The sequence below is a fragment of the Zingiber officinale genome, chromosome 11A (assembly GCF_018446385.1).
Source record: "Zingiber officinale cultivar Zhangliang chromosome 11A, Zo_v1.1, whole genome shotgun sequence".
NCBI classification, from domain to species: Eukaryota; Viridiplantae; Streptophyta; class Magnoliopsida; order Zingiberales; family Zingiberaceae; genus Zingiber; species Zingiber officinale.
This window is the reverse complement of record NC_056006.1, coordinates 9,616,729-9,630,496: the sequence shown is the minus strand read 5'-3', so window position 1 is coordinate 9,630,496 and position 13,768 is coordinate 9,616,729. Positions and strand designations below refer to the sequence as shown.

The 13,768-nt window shown below is 36.5% G+C and overlaps 2 protein-coding genes across 4 annotated transcripts; one reads left to right on the top strand and one right to left on the bottom strand.

Moving 5' to 3' along the window:
- Positions 1–1,888: 1,888 nt before the first annotated feature.
- LOC122031722 (dnaJ homolog subfamily B member 1-like) lies at positions 1,889–5,611 on the bottom strand. The gene is made up of 3 exons (XM_042590823.1): positions 5,096–5,611; positions 3,074–3,492; positions 1,889–2,614 (listed from the first exon to the last, which is right to left on the bottom strand). The coding sequence occupies exons 1-3, from the start codon at positions 5,258–5,260 to the stop codon at positions 2,176–2,178; spliced, it is 1,023 nt and encodes a 340-aa protein (XP_042446757.1). The 5' UTR covers positions 5,261–5,611; the 3' UTR covers positions 1,889–2,175.
- A 398-nt stretch (positions 5,612–6,009) lies between these two features.
- LOC122031721 (ERAD-associated E3 ubiquitin-protein ligase HRD1-like) lies at positions 6,010–13,592 on the top strand. 3 transcript variants are annotated; one of them, XM_042590821.1, is made up of 8 exons: positions 6,010–6,173; positions 6,991–7,533; positions 8,834–9,010; positions 9,113–9,262; positions 9,344–9,552; positions 11,808–11,979; positions 12,759–12,951; positions 13,143–13,592. In XM_042590821.1, exons 2-8 carry the CDS (start codon positions 7,001–7,003, stop codon positions 13,281–13,283), a joined length of 1,575 nt encoding a protein of 524 aa, XP_042446755.1. In that variant the 5' UTR covers positions 6,010–6,173; positions 6,991–7,000; the 3' UTR covers positions 13,284–13,592. The 3 variants fall into 3 exon arrangements, with proteins under 3 accessions (XP_042446755.1, XP_042446756.1, XP_042446753.1); XM_042590822.1 differs by having other exon boundaries at positions 6,011–6,177; positions 11,808–11,958; XM_042590819.1 differs by having other exon boundaries at positions 6,011–6,177.
- Positions 13,593–13,768: the final 176 nt, after the last annotated feature.

Below are 13,768 nucleotides of genomic sequence, written 5' to 3'. Positions count from 1 at the left end.
GAGGGATCCTCGTTGGCGAGCAATGACAATGGAGGTGTCCTTGTCAATGGAATGACGCCCACAGTGCAGAGGTGGACTACATCTTGTGATGGGAAGAGAAGGAAAGGCGTCGGTGACTTGAGATGGGGAAGGCGCCGACCACTAATGGCTTGCGATAGGGAAGAGGGGTAGACACAAACGGCTTGGATGAGGAAGAGGAAAAGGCGCCGACAATGACTGGCAGCGGCGGGGAGTGAAGGGAGCATCAGCGATCGAGGTGATCGGATGAGGAGAGAAAGGGCAAAGTGATGACACACTAAATCTTATAAAGTTTAGGTTCTAATTAAAATTTTTATTAATTGATTTAATCAACACCTAACTTAACTTAAATGAGATAGTTTTAAATAGACTTTCTCAAATTCTATTCAAATTATCCCATTAAAATATATATAAATTTATTATAAAATTTAAAAATTATAGGTAAATTATATTTATTTATTCTATATATTCATCCCATTAATAATAATATTATTAATTTAATTTAATTTATTTAAAGATAATTTTAATCAAATATAAATTAATTTAGTATTTCATCATCCTCTCAAATATTAAATTATTTTTTTTTTAAAATTTTGACAGATCGTACGTCTCTACTATACGATCCCACTCTAGGGATGGCAATAGGGCGGGACGTGGCCAGGTTTATCATCTCCATCTCCGCCTCGTTCTCAATTTTTCGAGTTCGGGGATTCTCCGAACTCGAACCCACAGAGATCAAATCCCCATCCCGCCCCATCCCCATATTTAATTATTATTATTATTATTATTTTATCATTATTATTAATGGTAATATTAATATAAATATTATTAATAATATTATTATTAATACTTTAAAAAAAATCTTATTATTATTTATTAATATTAATAATAATAATATTCGGGGCGGGTTCGAGGATGAGGATAATATTCTCATACCTGTCCCAAACTCACCTTACCCCCGAAAAATAAAAAATCTCCATCCCCATTTCAAATTTTCCTCGCGGGACCTGAATCCACGGGGAAATTGCCATCCTTATCCCGTTCAATTCAATTCTCATCCCAAATCAATTTTAAGTAGAATGACGATTCTATGAAATCACGGGCCAACATGTGCAGATCACAGGCTAAACGGATTGACCCATCTTAAACTAGTTTCAATTCAATTAACTTATTTCTTAAAATAGTTTCAATTTAATCCACTTATTTTTTTTTTTTTTTGATAGGATAGATCAATTTAACAGATCTAATTCAAATCGACACTCTGCGTGTGACAACTAATCTGCAATGATATAACAGCTAATAATACATGATGGAAAGTCTTTTTATTTTTTTTTCCAGAAAAAGAATCTTTTTAATAATTTGCATAATTTGGACCTTCTTTTTAATTTTACTCCATTTTTTCCCCGATAATTGTTTGCATCTTTGTAGATGTGTTTTGAAGACATTAGGGTATGTTCTTTATTCATTATTTGATTCAATCTAAAAATTAAACTAAATCTAATTATTTTTTTTTTGTTAATTTGGTCTGGTTTAGATTTCTTTTTTTTCCAAAAAAAATTGAACTGAAAATTAAATTATAATTTGCGATATTTCATAGTTAAACTAATACATATTATTTTTAAAATTATATATGAAGTAAATGATAAATTTTAGTTGTTGAGTTTCTCTATACACTAATTGTTCTTCATTACTAATAATTAGGTATTTAAGTTTTAATTACAAGCACAAGTTTTATAGTGTTAACACGATATAATATTTTCATAAATATTTCATGGACTAGATTTTATATTTAAATATCTGTCAAAGCAAAATTAGCAGCCATATTCAATAATTACCCCAACAATTTATGAACATATATAACACATGTAAGAAAGAAATAAACAATTGTGCTTGTATTCATTATAACTAGTTGAGTTTCTAGAGTTTCAATGGAGTAAGAGTTACAATGATTGGGTTTATAAGAAATACATCCACAAAAGATATTCATGAAATAGACTTAATAACCGAGATCGAGATCGAAAATGAGCATGGAAATGTAACAGAATGGAGGGAGAGATTACTTGCTGAGATAAAATCCATTTAAACTTGATCACCCTCCAAAGGATGTCTTCTCATTTAGATAAGATATGTGGAAGTCCTAAAGCCCCTATTTGGTGATCATCCTCCGAAGATGCGTTTGATACCTGCACGCTGGTCAGCCGTCAACTTTGAAGGAAACTTCACATCAAATTTGATAATTAAGTTACCCTTCTTGCCCGGCTCCCTTGCGATTGGCATTCCTTCATTTTGGATTAACAATTCATAGCTAGGCTTAACTACATCTGTAATATCAATCACCAAGTCGCGCCCATCAAGGGTTGTGAGGTTTATTGTTGTCCCTGCAAGTGCATCAACCAAGGAGATTTTTTGACGCACAACAAGATCATTGCTGTCCCTCTTGTAAACTTCATGAGGCTTCTCGTCGATGACAAACACTAGGTCTGCAGGAATTTGGTTCAACTGTTCGTTCCCTTTCTCAGGAAATGTTATTTTTGTACCCTTTTTCCACCCTGGCTTCACTTCGATCGTCAAGATTTCATTGTCTGCCATTGTTTCTCTTTGTTGTACCAATACGAAAGGAAAAGGATTAGTAAAGCAAAATTGTACATCGAGCAGTCAAAAGTATGATTGCGAGATATATATATATATATATATATATATATATATATATATATAGTGTTTGCCATAACAACACTGCGTGATTCTAGTGCAAACACCGCATAAAATCGACATGAATATGCGCTACATTGTTCACATAAAAACCTATCAGATTGCAGGAGAAAATGTTGCAGAAAAGATGATAAGAAAATTGATAACGGGAAGGAAATATTGTATATTATTGTTGCATAAAATTAGTATCTAAATAACCAATTGTATCTTAATATAGGCACAAGACTATGTATGACTTCGGCTAAGTTTCCTATGTTATCTAACATGAGCAAATAACCTATAGAAGTATTCAGTTTACGCCAATTTATCAAAGAAACTAGAAGTTGAAAATGGAGAAGTTTTATACCCGTTAGGTTGTCTGACATTTCTTAAGATCTTCATCTTCCTCTTTGTCCCAGTATAGAGCTCCTCAAGGGTGCATGCTAGCTTTCGCTCCACTGCAGGTGCTTTATGTACCTTAGGTGTTTTATGTGAACGAGTACTAGGAGTAGCTCTATCAGTCTTGGACTTGAACGTGCTTCCGGAACCACCAAAGCCACTAAAAGTGCCGCCGCCGCCACCACCTGTCTGAAACCTTGTAGACTTTGCATGATTAGTGTACTCAAAATCAAAAGGACTATTGCTCCCAAAGAAATCAGCGAAAATGTCCTCTGCATTAGAACCACTTGGCCCATTAGAGGCTCCATTTTGCGAGTCAGGAGTGGCCTTCAAGCCCTCTTCTCCATATTGATCATATATTGCCCGTTTTTGAGAATCACTCAGTACCTGTAGAAACAATTCTGAGAGGTAAGAACATTCACCAGATGATCACTACTTGGCTAAATACCACTTCAATTTGCAGGTAATGATGTTAAAAATTCAATTTTAAGTTGATATTGACAATTTGTCTAGTAAATGCTATTTATTACAATCCAATAATATATTTTTAGAGCCAATCATTCAAGAAAATTCTTCATGCACACAGCCAAAAGTAAAAAACACCAGGGGAATCAAGTGATATGAAAAAAAAAACACATCCTTAAGACTAATGATGAAAATCTTAATTCTTAAAGAATGTCTTCCGAGGGCCAATGAACTACCTATATATATATATATATATATATATATATATATATATATATATATCAAGTTGGAACCTACATGAATCAGTGTTAGTTACATACAAGGGTCTCTAGTTCTACACTAAGATTGTCAATTTGCACATTTTAGGTGCTACTAAATGAAAATTTGTTGAAGTTATGATTGACCAGGTTAGCAAGTTTTCATCAGAAGAAGGTTGATGCTTGTCAATTTCTTTAAGAATATAAGGACTATTGCATCAGCTAAGACTGAGTTAAGGTCGACCAGCTATCATGTGTTCATTAGTGAAAGGTTGATGATCTCCAATTTCCGAAAGGCCACCATTATATCCATTATCTCCAGTTAGCATCTCTTCAATTTCTTCATTTCCACCTGCCTATCTAAATTTTATCTTGTTGCCAATTCTCTGTCTCCAGGTGATGATTGTTTTGACAAGGTTGTTGATATAAGCAGCTGCAGATTAGACCAGGTCACCATTATATATCACTAAAGCCATGTTGTGAGATCTAATACAATTCCAGCAACTCACCTTCTTTTGTTTTCAGGATGGAAGATAAAACATTCTTTACTATTGTCAGTCGTTAGCAAGGGCAAAACAATTTAGCTCGTGCCTCTTTCTGTGCTACAAACCAGTCATTCAACTTTGTTTATTATCTACAACCATCCAAGAATAACACAATTCACTAGTGTGACTATTCCAGAATCTAGCTTTCCATCACAAACTAATCATTCACCTTGTTTATCTTCAACCACTATGGGGCAGGAGGTTTTTTGGGTTGAAAATGGAAGGCCTAGGTAGTTTGTGAAATTTTTTTCAGTGGTACCGTGAAATTCCATTGTTCTTGACACTAAGGCAATGATGTTACACTTGGAAAAGTCAATCTTTAGACACAAGGCTACATAAAGCAGAACAAGAACTACCTTTGGATTGGTGATCTCGGCCTTTATTATCATGGTAGAAGAGAAGGGCATGATATGCACACTAGACCATTTGGATGCCTCCTTTGGTGTATTTGTCTCAATACCGTAAATAAGATCATGAAAGTGGCATCTTTCTAGGATGCGGGATGGGGTTCTTTTAAGATATGCAGGTCAAACAAATTCGAAATTAGTGACTTTAAACCAAATCCAATCGTGATATCTCATTCACGATTCAAATGTGGAAGATTCTGAAAGATTCATCATCGAGAACAAAAGATAAACACTACAAATTAAATCTTTCCTAATTCAACTGACGAACAAAAGACCGAAAAACCTGAAGTCAACATATAAGAATAGATAACCTTACATAATATGCTTCAGCGATCTCTTTGAACTTGGCTTCGGCCTCCTCCTCGTTGTTAGGGTTCTTGTCCGGATGCCACCGAATCGCCAGCTTCCGGTAAGACTTCCTGAGTTCCTCATCCGTGGCACCCTTAGTTACCTCCAAGATGCTGTAGTAGTCGACTCCCATGTCGGCACAAGCACCAAACGAGCTCGCTCACCAAGAACGCAAATCTTCACTAGATCAAACAAAACGCCACTATGCTCTCCATTGACCACGGAAAGCGCGCTTACATCAACGATCCCCAAAATCTCGTACAAAATCAGCCACGGAAAATCCCGGGAAAAAAAAGAAAATCCCAGAACAAACAACGCATCTTTCAACGCCACTACTTGCTGGAGAATTGGAATCGCATTGCAGATGTCAATTCCAAAAGGGGAAGATTTGAGGGCGCCGCGAGGAAGACGAAATCACGAAACAACGAGAGAAAGAGGCTTGAGCTCGGCATGATGGAACGAAGTCACACCGGTCGCGAGTTTTGTATCATATGAAACGAAACGAATCGAACAAACACCTTTTTTTATTTTATTTTTTTATTTTTCTGCGGTCGTGGAATCTTCACCGTCCGATCGCATAATGGTGCCTGATTTGATGATCGTGATAGATCCAACGATCAGAGACTGAATCGCATATGCCCTTTATGCGGTCCGAACGCCCTCACGTTACGCAGAAAAAGAGAAGTTTACGCATAAGAAATTATTGTGCGAACCACGAACGAGAAGAGTCGAAATTAAGCAATGTAGATAAAGTACCGAGTCAGCAACCAGCTGACGAATACCCACCAATTAGAAAAGGAAACATGGATTTAGCGCATAACGACGCACGCGTCGGGTGGTGATTCGTGGGGACACGCGTAATAGAATTATACATGAAAGGGAAAAGGCAAGTTTATCTGCTGCGACGTCGACGTCGGTGCCGTACCAATTATGCGACGTCTGTTGCTCGCAGATCACCGCGACGATCGGCGGAGCTGCCTGTAGCGATCCGGAGGAGCGGTTTTTCCGACTACGGCGGGCGAGGAGCGAGGAGGAACGGAGAACTAGTAGGTTCGTCGCCTTCACGAAATGACCGATTTATGTTTGCGATCATGTTGCTGCAGATTGATGAGATCATTGTGAAGTTCGTCTTCCTCCTCGTGCCTAGATGACGCACGACCCTTTCCTTCACCGCGCCTCGGTCCCCGCCCTTGCCTGCAACAGACGCAACCCACGACCTCCGTCGTCGCCTGCTATTGCAAACCGGAGCTCCGAACAAACATCTCCCTGGACGCGAACTGCCGAATCTGGCCGGATCGATTTCAAATCATATTGCAAAATTATGGAAGACCGTGTCTTTGTCATATTTATGCAATTATCAATTACTTTGTTATTTTTGGTTAAATTTAACCATGTATTCTAGTGAAGCCGATTTTAGGGTTCTTTATGTGACAGCAATTTCACACGGTAGAGTGATGCGTGTTGCAACCTTGGGTTTGGTGATCTGTTGCGATTTGTGGAATCATCCATTTGGGAGCTTGTTTTGATCATCCACCTAGGACTCAATGTTCAAGTTCTATTTTTTCTCTCCAAATGTTTTAGAATTTGGCGTGTGAACTTTGGCCAAACCATAGGTTAAGGTCAACCAGGAGTTAAATCTCCGTCTTTATGCCATGTGCTGTTATGCTTATTGTTGTCTTATCTTTCTATTTGTGAACTGTAAAAATTGCCTATCCCAAAATCTTGTTGGTATTGCAAATCATTATGTTTTTTTTAGTTCTTTATCAAGACTGGTGTTTGAATTTCTCACTGTCAATCATTTTTTGCTTCCCTTTCCCATCATTTTGGTGAAACGTTGTCTTATTATTGTTATTATTGTTGCAGTTTCTGAAAAATGATGAGGCTCCAGACATATGCTGGATTTAGTTTCTTAGCAACCATGAGTGCTATCTACTATGCATTTAGCAGCAGAGGGCAGTTCTATCCTGCCATGGTGTACCTTTCTACATCCAAGATATGTTTTGTTCTCCTCTTGAACATGGGTCTAGTCATCATGTGTATAATGTGGCAGTTAGTGAAGCGATTATTTCTGGGTTCACTCAGAGAAGCAGAAGTTGAAAGGCTTAATGAACAATCATGGAGGGAGGTCATGGATATTCTTTTTGCGATTACCATATTTCGGCAAGACTTCTCAGTTACTTTTCTAGCTATGGTTACAGCTCTTCTGTTGATCAAAGCATTGCATTGGTTGGCCCAAAAGAGAGTTGAATATATAGAGACCACTCCGTCCGTTTCTATGCTGTCACACATACGGATAATTTCATTTATGTTTTTCCTCCTCTTCATTGACTGTCTTTTCTTGCACAATTCTTTGAGGTCTTTGATACAAACTCGGCAAGCATCAGTTGCACTGTTTTTTACATTTGAGTAAGTTAATTGAATACTACAATTTGCACAAGTATCTTCATCTTTCTTAGGTATATTTTGTGCATTAGTTTAATGTTTTGTTGGGGCAAGTTTTATCATAGCCAGTTGATTGAATACTTGTATTCTGTGTTAATTGAATGTACCATACAACATTAGCAAATAAATGTATTTTTGTCACTAGAAGTTGTCATATTCTTCACTTCTTATTTTTTTTGCTAGAAGCTTGACTCATGGAGTATGATAAGTCAAATATTTACGTTCTCCCTTGCCACTCATAAGTGCTAGTGGAGTCCAAACTCTGAACTTGTGAACATCTGACGAGAAGAATTTTTTAGAGTATACTCACTTTCTTTTTTTTGACCTCAAGGGTGTCCTAAACTCAGCTATGGCTGGGATGGCTTCATCAATATCATTTTATGTGCCTGTATAAGGATATTTATTCATGAAATCCACAAGGGAATTCAAAACTAAATCATATAAAAGTTTGTTTTAAACTTGGATATCAGTCAGATGTTACCCTTTACTTCAACTTCTATGTGCATGCAGTGTTTTTACTATCTTGCTGATCTAAAAAACCCATAGGCTCATCCATTTGCAGTTATGTGCTTACATCAACCTGGTTTAGTGCGTATCTTTCTGGTTGCATATGCTGAGTGATTGCACAAAAAAAACTACTGATGAGAGTTTCATCTAATGGAACACTTTAGGAAGATCAACCTTTGCTCTAATATTCTCTAATAGGCAAAGAGCTTTTAGAATCTGATAATATGTAATGAAAGTTATTGGCATTTGATTCTTTATTCCCTCAAGTTTGATCTTTTTCTGACTACATGCATCCACCCTTGTGTTCAATATGGGTCTAGTGACTAGCGCATGAGGTGTTGCCACAATGAGGTCTGAGGTTCGAATCTCGGCAAAGCCGAGATAAATACCTCCCTTATGTGCTAGTCACTATTCCAAAGGCTAGTAGCCGCCTGTAATTTACCTCCTCCGTATTGACCTTGGGACGGGTTGGCGGGGGTGCTGGGGGCGAGCGTATTCGCTTTTGCCACAATATGGTCTTTCCATAATATCAATCCATCACTGCATTTCCAAATTGCTCCATGAATTACTATCCATAAACTGTTCCTAATTAAGATTTTGTATGTTTCATGTGAAGCATCTACTGTCTTTGTCGTAATCCAATGATTGCCTTTCTGTGTTGGTGACTTGAAACTAACAGTAATTGAGTTGTTGTAACTGCAAGATTTTGCATAATGTTGGTCTTGTATGTCTTGTGATTCTTCTTATGGTGCCTCAGATATACAATCTTAGCAACTACAACTGTGTCAACATTTGTGAAGTATGTATTCTATGTAAGTGACATGCTTATGGAAGGACAGTGGGAGAGGAAGGTTGTTTATACATTTTACCTTGAGCTTGTTCGGGACCTTCTTCACCTCTCTTTGTACATAATATTTTTCCTAATCATCTTTGTGTAAGTACTTAAATTTGATCTTACTTTGTTAACTTTTTCCTTGATCCTTTATGCTCAATCACAATGTCTCAGTTACCCAATAAAGCTTATCTTTACTAACAGGAGTTATGGTATCCCACTGCACCTGATACGTGAGCTATATGAGACATTCCGCAGTTTTAAAATGCGTATAGCAGATTATGTTCGATACCGCAAAATTACCTCAAATATGAATGAGCGTTTCCCTGATGCAACACAAGATGAACTTAATGCGTAAGCAATTTACTCCAAATACTATTATAGTTCTTACTCTTGTTATCTGCTATTTTAGTCACTAGCTATTCTTAAATGCAGGACTGATGCTATATGCATTATATGTCGAGAAGAGATGATTACAGCTAAGAAATTGATATGCGGACACCTTTTTCATGTTCATTGCCTAAGGTCATGGTTAGAGAGACAGCATACTTGCCCCACCTGTAGGGCTTTGGTTGCACCTCCTGAAAATGGGCAAGCAGGATCGTCTAGGCAACATGGAGTTCCACAAGTTCCAAGTCAACCTGGTACAGTTTCTATTAATGCTTGCACCAAATGTTCCTTTTCCTTTCTTTTTGTACATCCTAAGCTATGGTCTTTCACTTAAATATGCCAATCTCTTAGAAGGCATCTCAAGTCATCTGTAAAAATGAATGTTGTTGAGATTTAACCTTGGTAAACATGGATGGAAAACTAGGAAGGAGAAGGGAAAAGAAAAGAGATGCAATTTTATGCATGATTCATGACCCAATTATGTATTATTTTTGTGCTCCTTTTCTTCCCTATCTATTCTTTATCATGCTCCAAATAGACCTTTTCCAATGGATGGGACTGAATTCACTTAGCAATTTTCATTGTAACAACCCCATCGAGGACTGCTATAGTGGCTATGTAGCTTATGAGTTAAGTAATACGTGCCACATATCACAAGTCACAACATAAAGACCAATTTCCAGCATAGAAATAAAGGTAAAGAAAAGACATGATAACTTTCTAAAGTTGAAGTGATTTATAAAAACTGTCGTTGAGTACATACAAAGCAGCATGACTTGGGCAATGCTCAACATGATCCCACATGAATCAGGTCGTGCCATGCTTGACCTTGAAAGGGGTGTAGGTTCGTGCTACACTGGGGTGGTGGGGCCTCCCTTGCGATCATAACATGGCCTATATGTTTTTTTTTAAAAATAAATATTACAACTTTTCCCTGAAACAATTTAAAAATCTATAACAAAGTTTAATGTAATATTTTTTTTATTAATGTTTTTTTTATTAGTTTATATTATTTTGTTACAAAATTTAGGCCTACCTCATACAATGACCAAGCATGGCTTGAGTGGAATCTGCTTGTCTCTTGCTCAGCATGCATGATTTATTAACATAAATGCCTCAAAGGTGCAAAATGCATAAATAAAAGTAATAAATAGAATGAGCAAAGTAGGAACCTGACAAGTATGAAAAATTCAGAAAGCCATATCAACAAAGACATCTTAGAGCAAAGGAAAAAAAGGCATCAATTTGGAAAAGTTAAGTGTATTAATTATGTTAACGCTTCCATTAGATTTTCATTTATGTGCATGTTTGTAACTTTACATTTTGTGGATACGTTAAGCATGTTATATGAGTTAGGCTTTTGTGGCAAAAAGGTCAATTGATAATTCAATTGTGTTTTGTAATAGTTGTGAACACAATAACAGTGTAGAACTGTGTGATAATATTTTTTATGGACTTATTAGCTTGTTGACATGATATTGTTAATGAACTTTTTTCGATCGTTGGTGGGCTCACATATTTCGGCTTCTAATTATATGATAGCCATACATGTGTTGAGTGTACACAGTTGTCTCTTCATGGTGAAGAGTTGGAGTGAATGGTGAAACCCATAGGCCGCATGCTCAAACTTTGTAATAGAATGTGACATAGATATGGCTAAAAGATAGAAGTGTTAACTTGGATCATACTTAGGTGATCTGATGTAACATAGCATATTCTCACTCAACTTTACCAATTAAACCCCTATTTCCCTTACCTCGGGATTCTCTCGATGCGAGTGCTAGGCTGAGTCGCCAGATGCTTCTCTTAGGTGTCTCTGCTGCAAGGCTTTTGGCACTTTTCGGAATTATGGAGTTTCTTCTTCTCATTTTATTTTACTGTTTTTGTTAGTACTAGCATATTTAACACTTTGTGAGCCTTTCTAGTTTTTTTTCATTATCTTTACTCTTAGTTTCTTACTTGTCTACTTAGTTTATACCGGAAGACAATTTTATATTTATCATGTCAACTTTAAAAAGTTGTGTCATTCACTTCATTGTACTCTATGCTGGAAATCAGTGTTATATGCTGACATATTGCATGTGTCACCTAAATACACATGCTACATAATCAAATGACTGGCACAGTGACTACCAATGGGGTTGCCGTGACAGTAAACAAATTCAGACATAGATTGGAAAGTGTCCAATTTGGTCGTGACATTCCATCTCCTTGTTATTCATCCAACCATACCGAGTCTCAGTAATGTTCCATTATAGTTGCAATTCTGCTTTGAGTTTGTTGCAAATCATCATGTCCTACCATATTGAAAGTGCAGAAATTCTCAAACCTGGTTTGTATTTACAAATACAGTGGTGTTTGGGTCTTCTCTATATTCGTTGAGATATTTCACTGTTCTATCCATTGAAGTCCTTCCTTTGATGATTTTCTAACTATTTGTTCATATGTATGCCACTTCTTTCTTTATTTTGGTAGCTCTTACTTAACATATATCATTTCCTTTGTGTAGTCGGATCAGTGACCGCTTCATCTTCACAGAGTCCCAGTGGTGGTACAGAAACTGCTAAATTAAGTCGCCATCAGGCCGTGCTTCAAGCAGCTGCAATGGCTGCATCCTTATATGAAACTTCATTCACTTACTGCCCACCAAGTTCCTTCTTGTATGCATCAACCAACTTAAAGCAAGTGAAATAATGGGCAATGGGTTTGCCTTTTATATAATATGTGCAATGATATTAATTATACTAACGATCCAGAAGCATAGATTTGCATTTATATCGAATATGTTCTAAAACTTTCTTGTTTTCTTCTTGTAGAATAGATTGTACTACTTGTGTCTATTACAAATCAACATCCTGAACCAATATAGTGCTCATCTTGTGAATCCAGTTTCTTACCTAGCTCCACTACAGAAAACATTTCCCTTATAGTTTAGTTAAAATATTCGTTTAATAAATAAAGCCTGATTTTTTTTTTTCAATTGTACATATTATGGATAATTTAGAGCTATAAAGTTTGTATGACAAAGATATTAGACACAAATAGTATCATAAATATATTGTATATATGTAATATATGTTTCATATATTTGAATAAAAAATTTAAGATACAAGATCATAATTGGCCTTAGATAAGTTTGCATATAAGTTTATTCATGCACTATTCAAGATCTTTGTTGTTAGAAGTTCACTAGTTTTCAAGTGTGTCTAATTAACATGTTTGTTTAGACTAACCAAACATAAGCAATCTCTAATTGAGTCAAGCTTATTCAAAAATCCCCATCTATATATTCTTTTCTGTTATTTATTAGAATCCCCAACCCTTGTCCTCTCTGATAGGAAACCCTGCTATAAAGTTCATAACGAATACTGGTGATAAATTTCCATGATATTTGTGAAGCATAAAGTGCCATATTTTGTTTCAGAAATTCGCGTCACTAGAAATTCATGTATTTGTTCAGGCCACCGGGCTATGGATCAAATTACAATGACAATGCACATTCAGAGGCATTCAGCGGAAGGACAATGCCGCCAACTGGAGAAGCAGCTGCTTCTGAACAATCCATCTGCAGCGAGAGATCATCCCTCGGCAATCTAAATCTTCAGGGGTCATTATTGAGGGCGCAACAAGATGTTCTCCGAAGTCAGATTCAGGTAGATCCTGGAATTCACGGCAGTCTGAAATACTAGTCTTGCTCATTATAAAAACCTTGCGCGCTTTCAAAATGGCCTTTTAGATTGTCGTCCATGAAGAAGAACAACATAATATTGCAATGTGCAACATGTTTTTATTCTCTTCTACAGTTCTTTTTCTATTTGCTCAAACCTCATTTCCTCGTTGACAGCTTCTACAGACACAATTGCAAGCTCTGCAACAACAAGCCCATCAATCCAAACCTGATAATCCCGATCCCAAAGGAAAATCTATCATCACATTCGATCTTACTGTATCCAAACCAGATGGTGCTCACCAACAAGATAGTTGAAATTGTTGTTGCTAACTTTACAGGAGGGGGAGAAGCTGGGATCTTTCCAAGTTCCGATACCCATTCACTCGTATGCGAGGTTTAACTTTCTCCATATGATAAGGAAATACATCTTGATAAGATGATGCTTGACTATCTGTTATTTCACTCTGACTATTATAATCCTCAAATTTCAAGGCCTCAAAACCCTATTGTCACTCGTCCAGAATATTTTGTAATGAGTTCTTGTGTTCTTGATTTGAGATAGAAGTTGTAGCTCTGATTTTAGATTTATTTGGAATGATTAAAATGATTTTAGAATATCATCAACTACAGCAATTTGTAGAATAGAAACAGAGAATGGTTCTTAGAGAATTCTTTGCATCTCTTTTCATAAATTACCTAAAGTTCCTTATTCCTAAATGTATCCAATTTAAATTTTTACTAATGCTTTAAGTCTCTAGCAAATTATTCTTTGAGATTGAACTTGGCTTTAGTTGCGTATT